The sequence below is a fragment of the Magallana gigas genome, chromosome 3, assembly GCF_963853765.1.
Source record: "Magallana gigas chromosome 3, xbMagGiga1.1, whole genome shotgun sequence".
Classification (NCBI taxonomy): Eukaryota; Metazoa; Mollusca; class Bivalvia; order Ostreida; family Ostreidae; genus Magallana; species Magallana gigas.
The window spans coordinates 51,646,505-51,672,336 of NC_088855.1; the positions used below are offsets into that span (position 1 = coordinate 51,646,505).

The 25,832-nt window shown below is 33.3% G+C and overlaps 2 protein-coding genes across 3 annotated transcripts; one reads left to right on the forward strand and one right to left on the reverse strand.

Moving 5' to 3' along the window:
- LOC105331032 (uncharacterized) lies at positions 1-3,692 on the forward strand. The gene is made up of 6 exons (XM_066080262.1): positions 1-6; positions 1,012-1,131; positions 1,539-1,782; positions 2,061-2,244; positions 2,356-2,419; positions 2,791-3,692. The coding sequence occupies exons 3-6, from the start codon at positions 1,548-1,550 to the stop codon at positions 3,091-3,093; spliced, it is 786 nt and encodes a 261-aa protein (XP_065936334.1). The 5' UTR covers positions 1-6; positions 1,012-1,131; positions 1,539-1,547; the 3' UTR covers positions 3,094-3,692.
- A 459-nt stretch (positions 3,693-4,151) lies between these two features.
- Positions 4,152-20,800, reverse strand: LOC105319773 (uncharacterized). Of its 2 annotated transcripts, XM_066080260.1 has the most exons (9): positions 20,453-20,800; positions 18,254-20,276; positions 15,711-15,779; positions 14,097-14,338; positions 13,375-13,456; positions 12,166-12,326; positions 11,876-11,940; positions 9,390-11,634; positions 4,152-7,129 (listed from the first exon to the last, which is right to left on the reverse strand). In XM_066080260.1, exons 8-9 carry the CDS (start codon positions 9,751-9,753, stop codon positions 6,150-6,152), a joined length of 1,344 nt encoding a protein of 447 aa, XP_065936332.1. In that variant the 5' UTR covers positions 9,754-11,634; positions 11,876-11,940; positions 12,166-12,326; positions 13,375-13,456; positions 14,097-14,338; positions 15,711-15,779; positions 18,254-20,276; positions 20,453-20,800; the 3' UTR covers positions 4,152-6,149. The 2 variants fall into 2 exon arrangements, with proteins under 2 accessions (XP_065936332.1, XP_065936333.1); XM_066080261.1 differs by lacking the exons at positions 12,166-12,326; positions 13,375-13,456.
- Between the last annotated feature and the right edge of the window lie 5,032 nt (positions 20,801-25,832).

Genomic DNA, 25,832 nt, shown 5'->3' on the forward strand with positions numbered 1-25,832 from the left:
AAAGAAGTAAGCAAATTTTTTTTATTCATTTATTTTTTGTTTTACCTTTAAGCAAAAACTACTTGTAGTAAGGTAGCAATGACAGATACAAAGATTGTTTCAAGGGTAATGTAACTGTGGTTCGTATTGCATTGTTTTCATTCGATATTTATTTATAATAGATAATAATAGTACTATTACAAAAATTTAAGTAAATATTAGGCACATGACCAAATTCGATTTTAGTGTTTTGATCATGTTCATTAACTAGGACGATGGCAATGAGTTTAACAGCCTCGTATAAGCAAACGGTTTAACTGTGCTTATTAATTCTAAGATCTTTAGTCGCTGTCTGCAACGACTAAAATTATTTTACATCTTCTTTCTATGGAACTAAATGTCTTACATTCATATGCAGCGGCTACGCACCAGGAATTTACTAAAATTTATGAAAATTATTTTTAAGGCGTTGGTAAAAAGCTTTCTATAGAAATGGAGGTTGTGTCACCTCCACAAAATACAGTTTATCTAGGTAGTATTACCAATTTAAGTTTAGATAACAATAAACAAGTTAAATACTTTAAAAACTGTGGCATATTTTATTACATCAAATACATGAAATAAATTGAAACAAAATAGATTAAAACCAAAAGATAAAAACCATTCCACCTTCTCCCAAAATAACAATAACATTAACAACAACAACAACAACAACAACAACCGAGAAGACTTGAAGAATCGATAGCCAGGACACACAATATTATTGTAATAATTGCTAAAACACATCTACATTTTATATATAAGTATCATTTCCGTTCGATACAATAAATGAATGAGGAGAAATACGAGGATTAAGCTTGCAGAGAAGTAAAATTTTTCAGCAAGTCTGAAGGGCAAAGTGAATATTGTACTTATTAATAATTGTACTAATTGATCGACCAGTTACAGTTGTTTTTCATGATTTAATGAATGAATAACGCGCATTTATAACGTTGAGTCTCTTTAAGCAAGGTTTAAAAAATCTCTGTTTAGTTTGATTACGTCTGCTGGAGTTTCACTGACTTTCATCGGCCATTTGAAGCAGTTTGGAAATTACCAGTGAGGAAAAGAACTAAATTTTATGTTTATTCACATGAAAAACACCAGTTTTGGGTAAATATAGAGTTTATTGATTTCTAGAATCGTTCAAATAAGCGAACCATAAAAGAGTTCTAAATTTGTTATTAATATTAAAATTTTGATCATATGTCTGAAAGGTTTATAACAAATAATAGTATTTATGATAAATACCAAATAAAAAAATCATAAATGTACTGATAAAAAATATGCTTATAAATTGATAATAGGGCTGGACGGTCCAGGCAATTGTTAGATTTTCTGATGAAAAAGTAATAAATTGAGATCTGAAAAATATTCAAACTTTACACCATTATAGCTTATAATTTTAAAAAATCAATTTGTAAATTTTAAGGTAGATCTGATGAGCTATTTGTTGGTAATCTAGCCCTCTTAAATACACCTAACTTCATTAAATTTTAATCAGTACTATATATTTTCAGACAACAAGCATGGAGAAAATTGAAAAAGCCTGTACAAGTCTAAACAGCTGTGAGAAATGCAGTTCGTTCAATATAACAACACAGTCTGTCATAGAGGAAGAAAGTCTGCAGATTAATGATAACTGTACTAAATATCTTAATTCTTCTTTTGATCCGATAACAAAAGTTTACCTCGATGAAAACACAATTTCTTTTAACCAGACTCGCTGTTGCCTGGGTAACCGCATATTATTATACAATAAAGGTAAATGTTGCAGCAAAATAAATTTGATTTTGAATGTTAACAGTGAAATCTTCTCTTTTATATTGTTAACGCCCTGCCAAGGGAAAAGTTCATTGGAAGTAATACTAGACACAGTAATTATTGATGAAGGTTGTGGTAACTTCAGTTGAATTTTATAATGAACTTCAGACTTTTATGAAAAACTAAAATCTAACATATTTTTACTTAAATCTTTGATTAGCAGAGAAAATCAATTATATAAATAAGGCATTAAAATCAACTATGATTTCACTATATAGACCTTACGACCGAGAGAAACATCTTGGACCTCTCTACATTTTCACCTAAAGATACTACCGCAAACTATGAAACATTTTTTCTGGATTCGAGGCCTTTTAAAACCTTAACAATCAGCTTGTTAACAATGGCACTGGTTGGAACGCTCCTCATGTGTGTATTGATAGTGGTTTGCTGTTGTAAACGGTAGGTGTTTTTGTGTAAGTAACGCACTATACCTATTAAAATCACACGGCAGATTTATTGAATAATAAACTTTTGATGAATATTTTTTTTAAAATAATTTGTTTGTTTTAGGCAATCAAAGATTAAACAGAGAACACCAAGCCCTTCTAAATTTACTGCAAATGGAACACACAACGTATGCTGAAGTTTTTCTTTTGGTTATCTTTTGGCATTAAATCTGTTATTTAGACTAGCAGGGTGATTTTAAAAGCCATGTACTCTACGGAAATCTCACAACTACTCAATATGTAATTTGTACACAGATCTTTGCTTTTGAGCTTACTTTTCCTTAAGTCAAAAGTTAACATAAATATGCTTGTCTATAAAAATAGTCTAAATTTGATCGATTAATTGACTAGTAGATTGAATGAGACGATAATTGATACTTTGATTAAAGAGAACATGTACATTCCCAATGAGTGATATTAAGATATGAAAAGATAAAATTGACCATTTGAGCTTTATTTTGTTGTGATATCGATTTATCAAATGTTGTAAAATCTGCAGGAGGAAGTTGCTGAATACTCAACTGTAGAGGAATCGGCCATTCTAATGGAGTCCTTGACTCAGCACAGAACTCTACCAAAGATGGAGGAAACACCTTCTGACAATTATTTTATTCTTGAACCAAATAAAAGATTATCAACCACCTCCGTGGCTACAATGTCAATAGAACTGAAAGAATGTGAAACTGATGAAGATGTCTACAATACATTACATGAAAGAAGATCCAAGGAAATGGAGGAGAATGCATACAGCCATTTTGTGGATTGTAATGACAGTGTTTACTGCAGTACGATTAACCAATGAATATCCAGAACAATCAAGCAGATGATTCATTATCATGTTTCATCGCTATTGGATGACATTTTATGTTTTTAAAAGGTAGAAGTAAACATATTTAGAATGAGGAAGAATAAAAACAAGACAAACCTTTACAAATCTCAATGCTTTCAAGACGGAAGTGTGTAAGTTTGTGTCAACTAGACGAGTATTTGAAAAGATAAGGAAGCAAAAATGTGTAATTTAAGATGATATGTTTAAAGGTATTTCCGATATGTACTTCACTGTGCGTTTTTTTTCCAAGATAACACGTTCATTTCATTACATGAGATTAGACACTCGCGATGTTTTTGTTTAGATAATATCAGCATCAAGACAAATTGAATGTGACAAACATTAAACTGTGTCAACTTGTGTTCCTTGCAAACTGGCTAAAATCTGTTTGCAACAGATCTTTTACTAGTATATTTAACCATTGTTAACAAAAGACACGAGCCTTGTTTACATATAACAAAAAAATTTGAGCTGTTCTGTAAATCGCTTATAACTCGATAACTGATATTCAAATGCTGATTTGAATATTAAAGATACCCTGTTAGAACAATGTTAACATTAAAACTGGAAAAATAAAAATGTTAACTCAAATCATGATCATCTTCCTTAGTGCTTTACAATAAAATATTAAATAAAAATATAAAAAAAGTAGACAAATTTTGATTTTAGTGTTTGTTATGTGATCAAATCGATGAGGCAATTATGTATTTTATTTTTACTCTATATGTTTCAGGAAACATTATGTTCATATATGTGGAAGAAAAGTTAAATTTATCTTATTATGAAAAGCATTCGTTTCCTTTAATTTATTAATTACTAAGATATTATTTGTCATGATGTTACTTCACCATCCTGCATTCTGTTAAACATAGTACTGGCCACATTGATGCAGTTTTACATAGAAATAATTGTTGGCTTTTTATTGTATTTCTATAACAATTATTTCAATATTTATGACGCAGATTATGCACATTAGAATACAACAAAAGTAAGCATGCTATATATGGTTGTTTAAATAATTTATTGTAGAAGAAAATGGTACTAAACACTTTTGCATTGCATTTCGTATAAAAGCAAAAACGACTGCAACACACGAGAGGGGGTGGGTTACCTCATTCGGAGTTAGATACCTTGTGTTATTATTATACTATAGGGTATATTTTTTTCTCAGAAACAAGTGCCTGTGAATTATCCTATTTGTGTTGCTCTATCAGGATATGGCAGCATAGTCGTTTGAAACTACTACATAATTTAGAGCAAATAATAATGCTAATGTACAACTTGTATCAATTACATATAACATGCACGATCATGCTGGGAAATAATTTTAAAACCATATTCCACCTTCCAGTGTATCCCTTTGGCATTGGGTAACGTAACATTTTTGTCTTCAAGTTTAGCAATTCAATTCAATTTAATAATTATAAAATACCAAAGGGAGGTCACTATTACTTTGATACGAGTAACTGAAGATGTGGCATGTTTGCAAAGTAATATTACATACTATAGTATTATTTCTTCAAAGAAATATTTTTATACGAATAACTGAAGATATGTGCATGTTTGCAAAGTAATATTACATATTATATCATTATTTCCTCAAAGAAAGATTTTTTAAAAACATTTTTCCTATTTATTTCTAGGTTGAGTTTTAAACCCCTCTCTGGACCCCAGTACTGACCCAAAGGTCACGGCTTGAACAATATGTAATTTACACTATCTGCGAATATTTGCATAGTAATACCACAAATTGTAGCATTATGAATCTTGAGAAGAAGAACATTTAACGTTTCTTATACATTTCTCTAGTGAACAATGAACCCTTCCAGGAGCTTCGGTATTGACTGGAGGAGAATCTCAGTTTAAACAATTTAGAATCTACACTAATTGAAGATAATTGCAGAGTAATACAAAAATTAGTATTGGTGTTCTTGAGAAGAAGATTTTAAAACATTTTTCTTTATAATATTATTTTGAACTTTGGACCCATCCTATGTCCCAAATATTGATTCGGATTACAGTTTGAATTTAGACTTTTCACCATACAAAAAGTTGATGTTAATAATGGCATTTCTGGTTCAGTGGGTCTTGAGAAGAAGATTTTCAAAGACACACACCTTAGTTTGTTGTGGTCGTTACGTACCGCCTATTAGTAGCAGGGCTATATGGTCTGTCCTAGAGTTTGTCGCTTGCATCATTATCATAGCAACCAAGACATTTAGTCACTGGGACGAATGGGAAATAAAAAAGCCATGGTTACAGTTACTCATGAGCATTATAATCAAATACTCCGTTTCTTCCAGACACCCATATAGTGTTGTTGGTTATATGCGGTACCCAATGGGCTTGGTCATAATAACACGAGAGAGCGTAGCTCCCGAGTTTTAAAATGGCCACGCCCATTAAGTATCTGACATAACATAAGTATCCACAAAGCAAGTTTATCATTCAAACGCGTTCTTATCACGTGATTAGCTATAGGCTTTTTAAAAGGAATTTACTTCAAATAAACAACAGTATCCTGGGCCTACAAAATTTTATTTTTTGCAATGCTCAATATACAATTTGCAATTAAACACAAACAACATACATGTAATACATCATGTACATGTGAAAAAGTAACCTCCCATAATTGCTAAATACAAGGCATGTCTGCAGTAATACAACTGGTGTGGGTGGGTGGGTTTGCGAAAAATAGCTCAAACTTGCTCTTTGTTGCTCAAAAAAAATTGGCGCACTAAAAAATCGCGCTTTACAAATAACATGTGACATAGCTGGCTTGCTGCCTAATAATAGAAAAATATGCACGGAAACATTATTTCCGTAAACCTCATTCATTTCTACATGAATTAACATTTTACTTCAAATAAACAGCAGTATCCTGGGCCTACAAAATTTTATTTTTTGCAATGCTCAATATACAATTTGCAATTAAACACAAACAACATTCATGTAATACATCATGTACATGTGAAAAAGTAACCTCCCAGACCCAGGGGGAAAATGTTTGAATGAGGGAAGGGGTAAAATCAACTAAAGGCTGAAGGTAGTCTTCTACCAAACTGGTACATATTTGCAAATTTTTGATCCAAGTTGGACTCCAGGTAGCGTAGATAGGCGTTACTCTTCCAAAAACCCAGTTCTTGGATAAGTTCACCCTGTAAACCTTGCTGGAACGCCCACGTGGCACCGCCCCGCCGAAAGGAATGCCCGGTGATGCCCTCTCCAGGTAGGATTTTTCGCAGTCGAGACAAAAACCAGCTGTAAGACAGGGGTTTGCCATATGTCCGTTGAAGGAGAGGGGATGTGTCTGAAGTCAAAGGATTGGCGAAAAGCAACCGAAATAAGCTACGCAGGGCGCTGGCAGGGCACAGTGGATGACCGTGCAGATCCGGAAGGGTGACTTGAAGTTGATGCTCATGAAACTGCAAAGTTTTCGTCCAATTCAGGGATAACAAGAAGCCTTTGGCGTGCGGGCTTATGTTTTGGATACACAAGTCGCGGTCCGGTACACAGATAGGTCCCTGAGATAAGAAGTTTCCAGGGCGCAAAAGTCCAAAAAATGCTATCAGGCATGCCGCCCAAAAAGATAAGTCCTCCTTGAGGTCTAAACATAACGCACTCCTAATACGTAAAAGGTGACAAGGCTGGATTGGTGTAGCTGCCTCTTGGGCATCCCCAAGTTCACGTTTTGCTCCCTTCAGTGTCTGCTGGATCAACCATACACCATGAATAGGGTCATCAAAGTCATTTGCACAATGTAAATGTTTCACAATATTAAGATAATTCTTAATAGTACTATACTTAAAAGATTTTACATCCACCATATATGCTATGTATAGGATGATCTGCTCCGGTGATGCAGGCACACCAGGTACGTTAACCTTTGCACAAAAGTCCAAGTAGCAGGTAAGTTGGGCTTGGTATGTTTTCTTGGTGCTAACAGCCCATCCTTGGCTCTTCAGGCGACTAGCTGCAGTGTGCAGTGCTTGAAGAAGCCCGGCCCCATCTACAATAGATAAAAGCAGGTGACATGTGTGACACAATAGCCTTAACAGTGAAAGGTACAATGCATGACCCATTAAATGGTAACATTTCATATTGCTTAGTAAGCATATTAGGTTCATTTAGACGTGAAATGACATCTGCTAGTGTATTCAATTTGCCTTTAACATAGGCTGCATAGACACTAAAGTTATAAGAAGCTTGAGTCCAAAAGAGGCTCCTAAGCCAGTCCATAATAAATGTATTTTTGCTGGCTCCCTTGTTTATGTTGGCCCTTGTCGTAGTATTGTCTGTGTACACTATGACCTTTTTGTTGGAGAGCAACGGGGCCCAACGCTGTAATGCAAGGTTTCCTTGGTGTTGATATGTTTGTCTGCCACCTCAGGTAAGTCCAGTGCCCAGTTCACATAGAAATAATCACCATGGAAGTAGCCGCCTCCTCCTGAGTTGCATGCATCCGTCATTAAGGAACGAACAGGACGGGTCTCTAGAAAACGCACTGTTCCATTGAATACAGGTAGAAAAGCTGTCCACCACTCCAGATCCTTACGAAAACAATCCAGAAGAACTTTATCAGATTGTCTATGTAAGGTATTCTTGGCATTAATCACACGGCGCAGGAAGGTACGACCACCTTGTATCACTTGACAAGCCCAGTTCAGTTTTCCTATCAAGGACTCAAGTTGACGTTTGCTTGCACGCTTTTTTGACTGGAATGTCATCAGAAGTTCGTGTAAGGCTTCCAATTTGTTCTGAGGGAGGGAGAGGGTGAGGGCACAGGTATCTATTCTCACACCAAGAAAAGTAAGCTGCTGGCATGTTCCTTCCACTTTGTTCCAATTGATACAGAACCCTAATTGTCTCAGTGTTTTGACCAAAACTTGTAATGCAAACATACATTTCTCAAAAGTTTTTTCAATAACTAAGAAATCGTCAATATAAACAATTGCTGTAATCCCATAATGAAGCTTCACAATTCTACAAACACAACTAGACAATCTCTGAAAAATGCTAGGGCTTTTTGCAGCCCCAAAAGGTAGTTTTGCATCATACAAATATGTAACACTGCTGTCATTTGTAAATTGCCATTTTAAACCTGTAAATCTATAATTACTAGGGTGAATATTGACAGACCTGTAGGCACTCTGAAGGTCTACTTTAGCTAAAAAACAGTTTTTGTGATTAGTTTACAAGCATGAGTTAGGTCCATATATGAACAATAGTTATCAGAAGTATAATCATTGAGACTTTTGCCAATGGGTCGACTTGCGTCATGAATGAGTCGTACTTTGTTTGGAGACTTGGGGATGGCGCCCAAGGCACTTACAATATTCATAGGTCTATCACATACAACATAATTTCCATGCAAAATTTCATAATCAATTTGTGACTCAACTTGATTGCAAAAAACTACAGAAGATTTATAATTGCTACATTCAACATAAGTATCAGTATCTAAATCTTTGTCAACAATGTGAAACCCCTCCTTAACGCCCTGCAGGATAAATGGTTTATCAAAGTCATTTTAAGGAATAAGCTTTTCCCAGGCGGAAACCTGCAGGTTGTACGACGGAGAGTTGCCTATCCGTTTTTTGGGTCTGTTGCTGTTTTTCCTGCCAAACCATGCTTAGTTGCCGGATGAGTTGTCCCATAACAAATGTAACAGTTATGAGCTAGCCTGCAGTCTGGACGCACACAGTTGTCCTGGTTAAAACGACGGCATATTTCACGCCCATTTAATAAGAATGGTCCCTTTCCGCGTTTGTTGGGTGTTGACGGTATAACAGTAGGCTGATGAACTGGCTTCTCCACTTGCGCTTTGCCCATATGAGAAATAAACTGAGTGGTGGTGTTATCCCTCTTTGGTATAAGATTGAACTCTCTTAGCTGTGCACATGGGGTATTCCACGTATAAGAATACTTCAACTGGTTTTCACGGTATTCACGATCATACAACAAAACGCTTGGCCACATAAAGTTAGCGGCCAGTCTGAAGACGGATTGGGTGTAGCGCACATAATCAAGAGACTGTTTCAGTGTACAAGTACCATCATTGATCATCTCAAATAGAATTTGAAGGCTTGCATAACCCCACTGCTCTATAGTTACGTCTCCTAAGGATAGTTTTTTCTCCCCCACGTTCAATTTGACTCCGTTTCCCATATCAATGGTTTTAGATTCGTCTAACAAGTCCCTAGCTCCAGTCAATACATAATCCTGGATTTTTCTAGCTTTCTTTGAAGCATTTGACGTATGTAAATTACCTTGGAATTCCGGTGGAGCGTCAAGGGTCCTCGTATCTGGTGGTGCTGTCGCCGCCGCCGGATGAAGGGTCATGGAGTGCAGATTCCTCGTCTCTGTTTCTATCTGGGTTTGTCCCTCTATATATCTGCATTCTAGTTTCGTCCTCTGTAGCTTCACCTCCAGCTCTCGGCATTTTGACTCAAGGTCCGCTATTTCATGCGGAGAAACTGAACCTGTTTGCACGTGTTGGCCATCCCGCACTATCGACGCTGGCGAAGGTCGTGACGGCGTGGATTCCAAGTCGATGGTTTCGCTTTCCCGTAAAGACTTCATAATTTCTGACATCTTTGCGCCTGATTTTGCTCTACGTTCTCTGTCTGTCATTTCTGCCCAGGAAGTCGATGTGGTTTTGCGAAAAATAGCTCAAACTTGCTCTTTGTTGCTCAAAAAAAATTGGCGCACTAAAAATCGCGCTTTACAAATAACATGTGACATAGCTGGCTTGCTGCCTAATAATAGAAAAATATGCACGGAAACATTATTTCCGTAAACCTCATTCATTTCTACATGAATTAACATAATATGTATACATAATCGCATATGGTTTACTTACACCTGTTTCTTAATTTGCTCGCACACATGGAAGAGAATTTGAAAATAGGTAGTTTTCAAGATGAAATCATTGACAATATCGTCTTGTCACAAGTACAAATGAGATTTCGTGCGAATATCTTTTTGTAGAACTTAGTCTGAGTCAGTTATCCGTGTTTAATACGAGCAAATTTAATCTGCAGGAATATCTTACAATGGACAATCTTTCTTTTGATTCAATTAAGTAAAATTGATAAAAATAAAAATTTGATAAATTTGGTAAATGTTTTACTCGTAAGTTGTGGTAGGATTAAAAAAATATGTGGGTTTATATAGATAACCCATACTTGTAACAAAAGACAGCACGCCAACTATGGTACAAGTTAAACTGACATGAAATGAATCAACCTGTAAATCAATAAAAGTTGTTCAGATAAAAGTTTTTCGATAATGACCGTGGCTTTAATTCTCGGGTTCTTTTTGATTTGTCTAGATTTCTATTGGATAGATTCTGAATGCAGATCGGTAAAAAAAATTGACACATCTCATGGCCAAATACAATAATACGTTTTAATCCTAATGAAGGTAAAGTTTTTACATTAGTATAAATCATAATTTCTTTTTTATGACTATTGATGATAAACATTTATCAGGTTCTTAAACATCAAATTAAAAAATGTTTTTTTGTGATAATTATTGTTTGTATATATTTCTTACAGTGATCTCTCTTCGTGCATAAAATTTGTGCTTCGTGCTCTCTGTATATAACGTACATAATTTGTATACTTTTGTATACAAATATTGTTTCGGGTTGAGGGCAGCATTGATTATGTAAGCCCTGGGGGACAAGATTTTGCCTGATGCGAATTGAACGGCAATATATTCGCCCCCCCCCCCCCATTTATTTTGTTGTGAAAAAATCCCAAACAATTCTAAAATAAAAAAAAAATTGAGCATGAATATTTGTCTATTTAGATTTATATAGTGAGAATATAACATATCACAATCAAAATTATTTTTATGAATCTGTATCTGTATTTACTGTTCAAATTAGGAGTAGCATTATTAACATTTTTTGTGAAGCAAACCTTGACGTGATTTAAAATCTATTTAAACGAATCAATGCAACTGCAATAAGTTTATATATCAGAAAAATAGTTAATCCACTGATTAAAACACGATCTTATCATCTCCGGGTCTCTTTTGAATGTACTGTATACACAAAAAAGCACATTTTTTCCCATCCATTTCATGTTAAAAGCATTCATTCATATGCTGTATGTTGTATTAAGTAGTCAAATAGCGGGTTAAATCTAAGGCAAACGCATTACAATGTTATATAATTTCTAATCAGATACCCCTTTTATTTTAATATTTGTTTTATCCATCAATGAATTGTGGTGTTGTCACTGAAATCAACAACATGACTGTAAGCATTTTCCTCCATTTCCTATGATAATCTACTTTTAATTGAATGACAACGTAGATTTCTTCGTCGGTGTTGGATCGTCCAGGTCGTGTATTATAGGCAGCATTATATATCGTTTCATTTGATTCAATAATCAAGTTATTGTCAGAAGGCGTTTTATTCATCTTTGGTGAAGCTCTATGCTGAGTCATGGACTCCACAAATATGGCTGACTCTCCTACCGGTGAGTAATCTGCCACTCCATCCTAAAGATTTATACATTGAAAAGGTCAATTGTTCTGAATAAATTCACATATTTTCGTGATACTTTATGTTCGTTATCAATGAAATTATTCAGTAAATCAAGCACTAAAATTTGTAAAATTACTAGATACACAACATTCCTTGTTTCAGGTTTATATATTTTTTTGAATTGCATGATTTTAAAATATTTTTGTCGATCTCCTACTGTAAGTGTCAAAAAATTAAAAAAAAACCTCAACATACTCTATTTGTTTTACTTGCACCAAAGTACTTATGATTGGATCTTTTTTTGTCGGGCTTTTGATCGTCTAAATAAAACAAAATCTTTTATGGAATGATCAATAAAGAGTTCAGTGAATGACAAGACAGAAAACAGGCAAAAGAAATGACATATGCAATACCAGAAACATAGAGACATATTTAAAAAAATCAATTTCGTAAATTATATCTAAAATTAGTATTTCTCCTATCCCTGTAAACCCCAAGATAAGGATAACTACAACCAGTTCCACTACCAACTAACTTATTTTTACCGTTTCCGACAAGTGTGGATGTAATTGATCTACTGGAAATGGTCCAGTTTTATTAGACACTACTTCTGTGGAAGCTGTAGATACATGTAGGTCCGAATATGTAACGGCAACGGTGTCCATCAAAGTACTTCATGTCGTTCCTGAATCGGTAATTGTCTCGCCTTTTTTATTAAAATTATGACAATGCATTTCTAGGTAACTGTACAACAATTTTCATTCGAAAAGACTTTATTTTGTGTTTGACCGATAATAAACTAGTTTGTGGTATATTATTTATGCGACAACAGAGATTTTCTGTCACAAATGATGCATATATATAAATTGAAGGGCAGGTTTTTTTTTCGTACAAACGTTCAAAAACGACAAATTAAACCTAACTTTGCTTGAGATTCATGATTATTAATAAAAGTTGGACCAAAGTATGTTTGCTAGACTATGTATGTGTGCTCCTATGAATTATAGAAGGAAAATATGATAAAAATATTTGTTTGTCCAAAATTTTTGATATTGTTAATAAACGATAGAAATTATCATTAATAAAACTTTCGATACAAATAATTACATATTTATTTTAAAACATGAAATAAAAAATCATTGAATACGTGCTATAACTCCAAGTGTTTTATTTTACACGAAAAATTACAACAGCAAAAATATTTGTACATTTATACATACCGGTATTTATCCATTGATAAAAACATAACAAGTATATAATATTGCTGACCATGTGCAGATACCTGATGGGCTATGTCATAATGACACGAGGGAGCGTAGTTTCCGACTGTCATTAAGGCCACGTCCATCGAGTATATGCACATAATTACCAATATTAAACGGGGTAAGTTCTTGTACCACAGTTAACAATCATTCATTACATCTTACATCTTCAAAGAATTAAACTTATTAACACAAATTTATGTTTACGAGCCCTTAGTTTTGAATTTTCTTTTTGAAATTAGATTAAAATTGATGATGATTTAGTCACTTTTTTTCAAAACCCATTTGATACTTTGTATCAATAATAGATAAGTATGTTTTTAAAAATGGCCAAAAAACAAGTACACAGGCACACACGCACACACACACACACACACACACACACACACACATATATATATATATATATATATATATATATATATATATATATATATATATATATATATATATATATATATATATATATATATACAGCACAGAGAAATTTACCTTATTGGAGCTCCACCTCCGTCTCGGCTGGGGATTGAAGTCACGACCTCTAGAACCCATTCTCTTTGCAGTAAGCGGCCATCTAGGCAAGGCAAAAAATCTTGCTTTTGATGACGAACGGAACCTAGCGCGCCGGTCGCTCATTACACGGTCGTTTGAGATACAGGTGGAATACAGTTAAACAACAAACGAGTAAATCATCATCTATTTCATATAATTTTATATTAATCTTATATACATGTATATATATATATATATATATATATATATATATATATATATAATAACTATTTACAGGATACCCCTATTTCATCTTACACGTGATTCTCTACTTGTTCGCAGACATGGAGGGAAATATTAATGATAAAGAGTCATTCTGAAAAAAAAAATCCGTTGCCGATATTGTTTCGCTCAAGCAACAAATGAGGTTTATTCGACTATCTAAGTTTGAGTTAGTTATCCGTGTTGAGTGTTTTGCAACTTTGATCCGTAGGAATCTCTTACTGTGAACAGTATAATTAACGTGTTAGAAAACAACATTATTTTTGATGATAGAATACACGCCAAGCATTGGTACGATGTACCAACTCTCATCAATTTTGATACCCAAACCCTTGGATATATCGACTGTGAATTTAGTCTCACCAAGTTCTAGATACTGGAGTAGTACTGTAGTAGAGTGATATTGTTACTGTTTGACAATTTTCAAACAAATTGATTACCTTCATTGTATGATAAAATGCGGGTTCCCTCCCAACAGCGAGATCCGTTAAATGTTAATGTTTTTCCATCCTCTTAAACTTTGATAAATGGATCAAAAGAAGAAGGATCATAATATTTTGTACAGTTGTCAGAGACCTGAATAGTTTCTTCGTCTATGCGAAACTGTGTAACATTGAACATATTGCAGTTGTAACAGCTCATTCTTTGGCTACAAGATTTTTCAATTCTTCCCATGGTTTTTCTGAAAACAGCAGTATATACATGAACATAAACACATTGCTTATATGTGATATCAATGGTATAACTAAAATTTGCAGCGATACATTTATGTACATTTATATCCTTTGAAAATTTATAAGAAAAATATTTGTAATTATTTATGAGTTGACAATTTCTTTTCCCCCAAAACACACTACATCATTATTTAGTTAGAATGTAATTGATCATCAGTAAAGGAATATTTTAAACAAGTCTTTTTTTAAAATTTATAGAATAAAAATATTCCGAAATATTACCGACCCTGTAATGATTCAATCTCAAAGAATCAAAATATTCATTAATTTTAAACAAATATACATGGCATATCTTTTTGCAATGATTAAACAGTTGTTATGTGCGTAATCGTAATTCAAGCGCTATTTGATTTAAGTTAACAGGCTAGCACCCTCTTGTTATATACATTAGCTATATTTTAAAGAAAAATATGCATAAATTATTTGCTGAGTATTGGTGACAAGTAATATTTTATTTGAATCTAAACTAAAACAGTTTTCTTGCGTAAGTTTTAAAGATATATGTATAAAGTTTTATATTGAATGACGTAAAAATTAGCTTTCACTATCAAGTAAGTGATATTTCATCGATTTAGAATAAAACTTGATTGCAATCACAATCTGGCTAATGCAAACATTACGGCTTAATTTAAATATTTAAAAAAAATATCTCAATTAAACTTCCTAATTAAACACTGATGAAGTATCAATTACATTTTTATCTTTTTCATTCCCATTGGGATTATCTTTTATTTTGATTACAAATGCACATGCATTTGGTGATATTGCAATTGACTAGTTGACTTGCTTGCTGTCGAAGGAATTTTTCAATCATAAGAACTATTTCTTTTGACATTTATTCACACTAGTCCTCCATTCAATGAATCGTATTTCTTCTTAATGGTAGAGTATTCTAATGTGTAATTCTGAAAGGGAGAATACAAAAACGATGAAAAAAGCATAACGTATAGGGATATTGATTTTAAAAAATGAAATTAACTCTACGCAACTCTAAAGGATAAAGATAAAGGATTCTGATAAGCAGAAGAAACTGGGTGTACCGTGTTAGCCATGATTCCGCGTAGTATTCTTTGATGTAGGGGTTGTTCTAGCATACAATAAAAGGTCAAGTAACTTGATTAAGATTACAAATTGCGCTAGTCCATGATTGATGTTCAATTTTGGAGGTTGTACCAAAACTTACTAGTAGGGGTTTTACTGTGTTAACTGTAAAACTGTGATTGTGTACTTTTATTCAGTTGAAACATGAACTTATATAGTGATCCCCTAAAACACCAAACAAAAACTGTTCAAACAACGATAATAACGTATAAAACAAACCGTAGTCACGTCACCAGTGTTTACGACTTTAGCATTGCATATGCCTCTCCTGATTTGTATCCTGTTAATCTACAATAAGAGACGTATATCAAGAAAGAAGTTAAGAGGATACACAGGGACCAAGCCCGTTTTAACATTAATTTCAATGTAACCATAAATAAAGAAAGGGGTCGAATTCTGACCCAGATGAAATCTACCAGCTCGCTTCAAAAGACAAATAAATCAATTTTTATAACATTCGCAAAATGCATATATTTTTCAGAATAGCGTTGTCTGAAGTACACTCATGGCGAATTTCAAGACAGTGGGTCTTAACATAGCGGATATACATGTATATGTATACGTCATTATTCTCTCAAAGTCGCCAGTTTATTTCTACTCGGACAATTACCGGACCGTTGATTTACCGGGGTATATTACCAACGAAAGCGAAATTAAATCCTCAACGAATATTTCTGCTTCTACAGTATGAAAAGAAGTGATAGCAACGGAAAATAACACTTCTTCTACCCCCCCCCCCCACCACACACACACACTTTTAATGTAGGTGTTTTAAGACAAGTCTTCAAACTGTTTGGTTTTTTAAAACTTAAGTTAAAATATATTAAAGTGACAGCCTGAACTGTCTGTCGAGACTTCTATCCGTACTTTTACAATAAAATAGATTTAGAAATGTGTAGGAGAGACTTCTTTCAGGTAACAGAAAATAAGTTGTGTATCTTCAATAATTCAGCCGTATGTTTACTTGTGAAAACATATCGTTTCATCGCAAAATTCCTCAATTTTCATTCACATTTTACACTTGCGTCTTAAAAAGTTCCCACGTTTTAATCCCGCTATTGATTTATAGTTATAGTTTTGTTAAGGTAACATTCACTTGTAACTACGTTGGTAAGGCTTCAATTAATGAGTGATCCGTCAGTCGATTTATCAAAATCACCCGACAGACCAGCGATCCTCGGTCAATTTTCGGTCGTCAATCGGTGTCTACCGGCCGACAATAAAGTAATCCTAAACGCCTTAATGTCGACCAACCAACGACAGACAGAAAAAAAACCTGTCTTTTGATGGTTGGACAAAGATCGACGGTTGGTCGACGGATTATTCAACCGAAGAAATCGACCATCGTCGAAGAAAATGTTATTACTTGGCCCGACGGACACAAAATTGGTCAGCCGACGAAAAAGCAGGTCGAAATCGGCTAAGACAACGGCTGATGAACTGCCGACTGTCGCTCGAAGAATTCCATTTTTGCTTGAAACCAGTCGGCCGCTGGTCGTTATTTTTTTTAATGTGACTGAGGTTTGAGTAAGAAATATTAGCTTTGCGTTCACTCGAACTGTATTGGTAAATATTAATGCAATGCAATTATCAAGTCAAAGCTGAAACAAAAAGAATAACAACTTACTCTATATTGGATAATTCTCCACTGACCCAGGAATTTATTATTAATTAATACATGTACATGTCAATTCTCGACAAAAATATCGTTATTTTTTAAAATCAACATAATGACAACATTCACAGTATACGAACAAAGCTGCGTTTTACAAAAGAACTTTATTCTCATTGATTGATCTTTAATAAACAAAATTTATGAAAAACTGTTAATTCACAACTATTTTGATTTCTATAATAATATTTTATTAACGGCACTAATTTGAAACACTGATTAATTTGTTATCAATTAGCATCCGTTAATTTGGTCGTAAGTCGATTGAAAGTAAATCCTGTTAACTTTATTTACGCCCACGCTTGTTTTCGTAACACAGAACAGATCTCATGTTTTCATTTATTTTTGGTAAAAATGATGGAAAATAACTAGACTCAAATTCAACATAACAAATAGAACACAGACGGCATCGTAGCACGAGGTAACTTAAAAATCTATCACACGTATACATTTGTGAAATCACATGACATTTCAATGATACGTACTAAAAATAGTCAAGGAAAGCTTTTGAAAGGAAGGTATCTAATTTATAACAAGATTAAATTTAAAAAAAAATGAAACTTAATTGTATACTGTACATTAAAGGATGGTACTTTGAAAACAATATTACATCAAGTTTTAAAATAGCAATAATATGTCTTTAGTTTTACATGAGTACAACAAAATAGGTATAAAAATAAACTCCGACAAACGAATAAGAAGTTTCTGTTGACTTTGTAGCTAAAAGGGATTTGGCAGCATTTTATTTTAAAGACGGCAGTCAGTTTTGCAAGCATACAAACTTCAACTATAGCATTTTAACAGTAAAGATTACATAAGAAATATTTTCATTGTCTTCTTCGTTTTTACATGGAAGTTTATTTCTGGAAATACCCATCTTAGAAAGAAACAAGTTAACCTATTTTTACATCCTGCATTAAGATATCATGGTAGCAAAATTATACAGTATTAATCATATCTCTCCAAATTTTGCTAATGAAATTGAGCTATGTTTCTTTTTTAAATGTAAGCTTGCAGATAAAAAAATGTTATATACTATTCTTGTTTAAACGTTAAAAAAATATTAAAAGCAATTGAACATTTCGCTTACGATTTAAGTGTTGCCGAAAAAAAAACACGTGTCCATAACATCCTCAGTGCATCATTTCTGTTCCAAAAATGGCATTTCATTTATTGACACTTAAAACATTACTAATTTCGTAGTTCTCTATTGCTTCACACACGTGAAGATCTGAATGGGCGGAAACATGTTCCAAGTTTTCATAAGGAAATTTTTTGTGACCTAAGAGACCACTTGACTCTTTTTCCTTAACTGTATAGACCAAAATAACTGTAACTTATGTGTATCCTGAGTTACACCCCTCCCCCAAATGAAAAAAAAAACCACTCGCAAAAAAGAAACCCAAAATACGAAAACAAAAGGAAACAAAAAGACGAAGATCAATTTAGATGAGATCGTTATAATTACAAGTGTTAAATCTACAAATGTATACTCAGTCACATCAGAACCAAAACATGGTAATGACTGTTTCTAGTTGTTTAAGTCCATAGTAAGCAAGAAATATCAAAAGGCAAATATCTATTCAATAACTTTCATATTACCAATTCATTCAGAAATTATAAATATAGTTTAACATACAATATATCATTACAACATTATAAAAAATAAACGATAAAACAGTTCAATATTTAACAACAACTTTTTTTAACAATTTAATGATGATAGCAATTTTACAAATTTCAAAATCTGTTCATAAGCATATTCGTATTCTATAATCGAATAATTGAGTGCATTCATATCATTGGCTGTTTTAGTTCATTATACGTACATTAGGAAACATAAAATTTGTTTTTATTTTTGTTATGAGATTTACAATTTTCAATTGTTGATATCTTATAAGCAATAAAAGACAGTGGATATTAAAAGATCTGGCATTTCGTAGCAAAAGATAACTTAAAGATTTTAATCTGGTGAATTGTGAAACTAACTTTCGAGACGATCGGTTAAGAAATCGGACAGGTAAATGATTTTTTTAAATCTAAAAATTATTTAAATAGTATTAAATCTTAATGCATAAAAGTTTCATCAAAATATCTAGGGTTGAATTAATTAGACACGGCCTCGTTAAAAGTAATAATAGGTAATTTCATATTGAAGAACTGAAACACTTATGGCAGTTTATTTAATGGTGTCTTGTTTTCCCATCTAAATCTTAGGTAGCTAAACACAGTTTCGTATAAAATCCAGGGTTTTTTTTCTCTGGGAAAAAGCATGATGGGTAGCGATTTTCCTGCTATTTTTATGCGGTATACATGAAAATTAATTTTTTAAAATTTCAGTTGCATAATATAGTGGATTATCTTTCGAATACATGAAAAAAGTATGTAGAAAAATTTTAAAAATTCATTTTGTGAGACTCTAAAATAAAGGGAGGTAACTCCAAAAAACATCCGGATTTTACACATGCAGAAATTCATAGAATTTTAATTTTTAATGGGTAACATAGCTCTTTTAAAAGCTAGCGAATGTACCCTGAAAATACAATACAATGATGCCTAAGGATTTGTTCTTGAAAATGTATAGAAATTAAAATAGCTGATTTGGTTGTATTCTGCTTTTAGAGGGAGCCTAAAATGCATGGGTGTACTGCATTTAAAGGCATCCTTTTGTCTATTTTCCGCATGTTTTGAGTGCCAAATAAATTCTAGCATTAAGTTTCATGTGGAATATTCTTAAATATTAAAAAAATTCACGATTTTATCTTTCTATTGATATATAGATATATATGTAACATGTTTTTAAAATTTATTTTTATAGGGGTCAGTTTTGCTTGCCCCTCATCTGAAAACGTTCTTATAACGTTACATATAAAATGTGTTTTGCACCCTTAGAAAGATATACGAAAGAAAAATGACAGCAGCAACACATAGTAATAAAATGATAGCTATGGTAATGTTAGCATTGGTATTGCCTTTATTCCCGACGCTCGTCGTACACCGATCCTTTGGTTTTAAAGTTGCGGTCAGTATTTTTACATCGACTCTTGACGCTGTGACATTTTTTGAAAAAGTAATATTCTTCACTGGGTGCTTGGTCGTTATCGTACCATTTCCTAGAAGATGAATAATAATAATACCAAGATTTATTGAGCTATATCATTCACATACATATTCGGACAAACAATCACGAAAATACACGATTTTTGTTTTCATCATAGGAAAAAAAGGTTTATGTCATAAAAATAAAAAAACATGCGTACTTATTTGAATAAAATTATTAAAAGAGCACCTCTATTGTAGTGGACTGTAAGGTTTCCCGAGCAGCAGGTTGTTGAATTTCTGTACAACACAACAAAGTCTGAGTTTGTCACGGTCATATTGTACTGAATTCCAGCTGTACAACCAGACCAGTCTACAGTTGACACATTCACTGCTGTCTCTATTTTGACGTTAGAACACGAACTGCACCAGTTCACGTAAGAACAAAGAAGTATTTGAATGCTGAATTCCATAACTTATAAATAAGTGGTTCCACTTTTCAACCAACCTCGCCTATCAATTTATTGAAGTATACTAGTTGATACAACAATGCAATTGGTAAAATACTTTACTTCAGAATTCATACGGAACTCGCCCATCAATCTATTGAAGTATACTGGTTGATACAACAAAATCATTGCATGCAATCAGTAATATACTTCAGTATTCATAAGGAAGCGAGATACAGGACATAATTCGTACTGACGAGCAACTAATGCTAGCCACTCCTTAAAAAATAGAAGATTGATTCTCATTTCTGTAGATGCCCAAATTGAAATTCTGTTCAAACATTTACAGCTTTTAAATTTATCTTTAATGTATTTATTAATAATAATGATATTTCATATATTAGGAGAGACTTGACAGTTAAAGAAATCTAAATACATCAGAAACATATCCAAACCAGTCGCAAATTAAAGATATATAAATAGAGCCAGAAGGCCTTATGATAGATTTGATAACGCCCGACCGAACAAATCACCTTATAATATTCAAATAATGATTCCTTATTACTTTCATCGTTAGAATTTATTGGACTATATACTACATACTATAAACCATTCGTAGTGTTTTCACAAAAACACTAAAAAATGTAAATATATGTATTTTTGGATATCTATATTTAGTTCAATTTCAATAGTAAGAAAAAACATCTAATTGTACTTTCATATATTTTGATCGTTACTTTATTTAGATTCTAACATGTCCGCCATTTTTTATATGACATTTATGAGGGCTGGATAGTCGTGACCATTTATAGACTTTATAAATCTCCTTGAAAAGAAGAGCTCTGTAGAAAGATATAGGGACACTTTGGAACTTTTAAGTAAATATTTATGGAATTATCCTTTAAACATTTACATGCTAAACAATTCATTTTTTTATAATTGAAGGTGGGTCTGGTTGCTAATTGTGTTGACCACCCATGCTCTTTAAAGTGACAAAGATTTGCTATCTTAAATTACCATTGCAAAATAAACTTGAGCTACTAATTGTGCGTGTCAGTCTATTTTTTTACAATCAACATTCCTTTAAAATAGCCTTTTTGCGTACAATTCAAGTGACTAGATAATTCAAATTCAATATAAGAACACTCATCTGAAAGCATTTTAATTCTTGTATATAATTATTTAGAGTTTTATTCTGATAACCGAACAGCCTTAGAAAACCAGAGGCAGTTTAGTAAATAGTTACGACGCGTTTACCATTGCTCTACTGCAGAAAAAACGGCACACATCTACTCGTGGATTCAAAACATCTTTAATCTACATACCTTTTGCATTCATAGTTATATAGATGCATTATCTTTTTTTGAAGCAAGAAAAACAATCAATATTATCATATTTGAGGTATTTAAAGATCTCCTTTGGCTGTACATATTATTTTCATTTCTTTTCAAGCTTTCTCTTGGAGAAAAAATATTTATTATCAGATTAGGTAATTAAGAACCTTAATATGCTTTTTAAATTAAAAAAAATTGTTATCGTCAATGAATTTGGTTAATTCAAGTACAATTTTCTAACTACAGTTAGCTCAACAAAAATTTGTCTTAAGAGATTTTTCCTCAGTAGAAATGACACGAATCCTAAGTACACAATTTATTGAAAAAATCAAAAGGATTCAAAACGAGTTTTTGCAAATTTTGAGTTCTTTTCCTTTTCATTAAAAAAATGACATGTGGTAATAAGAACAGTGTTTAAAATCAAAAGTCCAAAGGAAAAATACAAAACAAAAACATAGCAAACGCTGACCTCTAAAAAATTAGTAGAGGGTAGTTGCCATGGCGAAGTGAGCGAACCGGTCACATCCACCGCGTGGTCTTTGTCGTAATTGTAATACTGTAAATTCCTTTTTTACGCGAGTACTTAATTCCGCGATTCCGCTGTTTTGTATCAAATTGCGAGAATACAAAATCGAGATCACCAACTTTTTATTATAAATTCCTAGTTCAAAACGGTCTTTAAAAAAAGCGAGATTTTAAATTCCGCGAGGGTTACTTCTCGCGATTTAACGTGAAAATTTTTTACTCGCGTTTACATATGCATGTAAATAGGAATCTACAGTTACTGAGACACTCTTTTTTATTTAATAAGTGGAGAAACTGTGTAGAGTATGATTCAGTGTTCATTATATTCTATAAAGGTAAATTTGAGGTAGATTAAGTGAAACATTAAAGAATCATTACAGTGTGATAAATTACGTCAAAATTTGAAGAAAACGTTTTTCGTTTTTCATTTATGTATTGATTGTTCTTAAGACACGTTATGATTTGGACATATCTGTAATTCGGTTTTTTTAAACGTCAAGTTTTGAATACATCACAACATATTCTAGCGGAAAAAAGAAACTTTGCATTATAAAATTTTCTATATCTATTGTTTTTATTCATAAAATTTAAACAATCGATAATGGTATTGTTTTTGACAATATAGAATGGTAACCGTCCGGGTGCACGGACTTTTTCATGGTTAGTGAGCACCTGTTGTTTATTGAAGAATTTGTACGCACGAGTTTTACGGGCCAATACTGTTTGGAATAAGAACTGTAAAGGATTTGTTTAAACTTTTTTTGTTAAGGAAATCACTTTAGTTTCAACAAAATTTACCCCTATGTCATTCCACGACTCAACGAAAACCAACGTAATCGTGTTTTTGGGATGCTGCAAGCTGGAATGGCACAAACTAAAGTAGCAAGACACTTTGGAGTTCATCGGAACACCATCCAGTCATTATGGAGATGTTTTCAACAATCTGGCAACATCCAGGATCGACCACGCTCTGGGCGACCTCGTGTGACGTCACGTCAACAGGACAACCACATTAGACTTGTGCATCTGAGAAATCGCTTCCAGACAGCAAGTTTGACTGCCCGTAGCATTCCAGGGCTTCGACCAATTAGTCCAAGAACTGTGCGTAATCGTCTGATCAGACCAACACGTCCAGCGGTGCGCCCAGTCCTGCTTCAACGTCATCGTATCGCCAGACTAGCGTGGTGCACACGACATCTGCGTTTCAGAATACAGGACTGGGCCAATATTCTGTTCACTGATGAATCCAGATTTCATTTGGATAGCAGTGACGGCCGTTGTAGGGTGTATCGTCGCGTTCGGGAGCGTTACAAGGACGCTTGTGTTGTGCAACGTCGACAATTTGGTGGAGGTAGCGTTATGGTGTGGGGTGAAATATCAGCAAGTGGAAAGACCCCTCTACAAATTGTCAATGGAAATCTCGGCGTACGCTCTCGAGATGAAAATATTCAGCGTCATGTGATACCCTTCATCCAAAGACATCAAAATCACATCACTCTGCAGCAAGACAACGCAATGCCACATGTTGCACGTATAGTCAGGGACTTGTTTGTTCAACAGAATGTCGATGTCTTGCCATGGCCAGTTGTTTCCCCCGATTTGTCGCCGATCGAGCACGTCTGGGATGAAATGGAAAGACGTTTATGCCGTTACCAAATCAGCCAGTGACATTGGCTGATTTAGGCCAGGCTTTAATCAACATCTGGAACAACATCCCTCAAGCATTTCTGAACACTTTAGTGGCATCAATGAGGCGTCGCTGTCAAGCATGCGTGAACGCAAATGGTGGTCAAGTGTTATTAATTTTGTTAATTCAATTTCAAATACTTTCTCGAAAGTGACTTTCGAGTGTGCTGAAATTGACGTTATTCGACGTTGACATTAATGTGTTATGAGATGTTGTTACGAATACATGTGTTAACAGTATTACAAAAAATAAAATTTGTTCATTGTAATTTTTAATTTTTTTTTTCATATATTAAATAATGCACAGTTTCTTTTTTCCGCTAGTATATAAATCCTTTCGTCCTTGATGTCCTCCTGTCAGGGGCTTTAAAGGGGTTCATAAATCTTACCGTACAAACCACTCAACATTTGTAAAAACGTATAAATGTAAGAAAAAAGGTTAGTTTGATGGATGTTTTCTTTGCACAGGCTTACAAACTGGTGAATAAACTTTTGATTATCAAAGCTATTCCTATTTTTATTATTTCTTGTCGAGCTCAACAAAGATGATTTTAAAGAAATGTACTTATTTATAACATGTCCCGAGTTTTTGCTTCCTCATCTGTTAAGTTGATATTTCGATAATCATTTATACCTTTCCGCCACTAGAATAAAAAACATCAGATTCTATTTTGAAACCGGTTTCAATAAAAATCAAAAAAGATTATCTACGGTGATTTTGCTTTGCAAACAACATTAAAGGTACCTAAATGATAAAATTAAAAAAAACTGTTGTAAAAAGTTCCCGGGTATTTCCGAAGGTCAACTTTTCCATTATAAATCTCGGTAAGAATGTAGTTATCGTCCACGTTAATACATCTGAGTAAAAATGATAACGTGTCAGTAGGGGAATCTTGGATTCCCCCCCCCTCCTTTTATTGATTTTATTCGTAATGCTATGACATGTGAGTGTATTTTCGTTAAAATTTGATAATCTGCAGCGGATACTGTAATCTACGACACACTATTAATCACATAACTGTCGCCTACAGTGCATTTGTAATTTACATAAGAAAAATTTTAAACCAACTTCAATGTGTACAGAGTAACAAATGTTATATAAAGCTTTGAATAAATTTGATACTTATTGTTAAAAGGCAAAATATCATAAAAGTTTGAACAGTCGCATTTACTTGCATATTTAATTTAAAATAAATAAATAAATCTAATTTTAAAAAGATATACATATAGATCAAACAATGACAAGGAAAAGTAAAAATTCAGCTACTGAATATAAGAAAGTAAATACCAATTGTTAAAAGATGATCGGTTTTGTTAGAAATCCTTTGGTTCTGTTAAAGTGCTTATCGACGAAAATCGTGCAATTTTTAAACGTTCCATCTTCATGTGATAATAATATCATGAGTAGGCGACATGAAAAACACACATCTGTTATAAACCTTTACAACCGTAAAACATGGGTACATGAATGACCCCTGTTTAGCCATTTAAGTTTTTAATGTTGTTAAGCCGAATATTTTTGATTTATTGCCAGTTTCTGCTAAGAGAGGCATTCAATTTCCGCATTCGATAATGTACTTTTGAGAATTCGAGAACCCGAGTTATACGTTCAACTTAAAAATAATCAATATTGGTA

Excerpts from the sequence above, each read along its gene's own strand:
- LOC105331032 (XM_066080262.1), top strand. The coding sequence starts at position 1,548 with ATGGAGAAAATTGAAAAAGCCTGTACAAGTCTAAACAGCTGTGAGAAA. Across the intron at positions 1,783-2,060 it reads CATATTATTATACAATAAAG|ACCTTACGACCGAGAGAAAC; the intron begins GTAAATGTTGCA and ends TTCACTATATAG. Across the intron at positions 2,420-2,790 it reads CTGCAAATGGAACACACAAC|GAGGAAGTTGCTGAATACTC; the intron begins GTATGCTGAAGT and ends TAAAATCTGCAG.
- LOC105319773 (XM_066080261.1), bottom strand. The coding sequence starts at position 9,753 with ATGACAGACAGAGAACGTAGAGCAAAATCAGGCGCAAAGATGTCAGAA. Across the intron at positions 7,130-9,389 it reads CGCTCCACCGGAATTCCAAG|ATGGGGCCGGGCTTCTTCAA; the intron begins GTAATTTACATA and ends TATCTATTGTAG.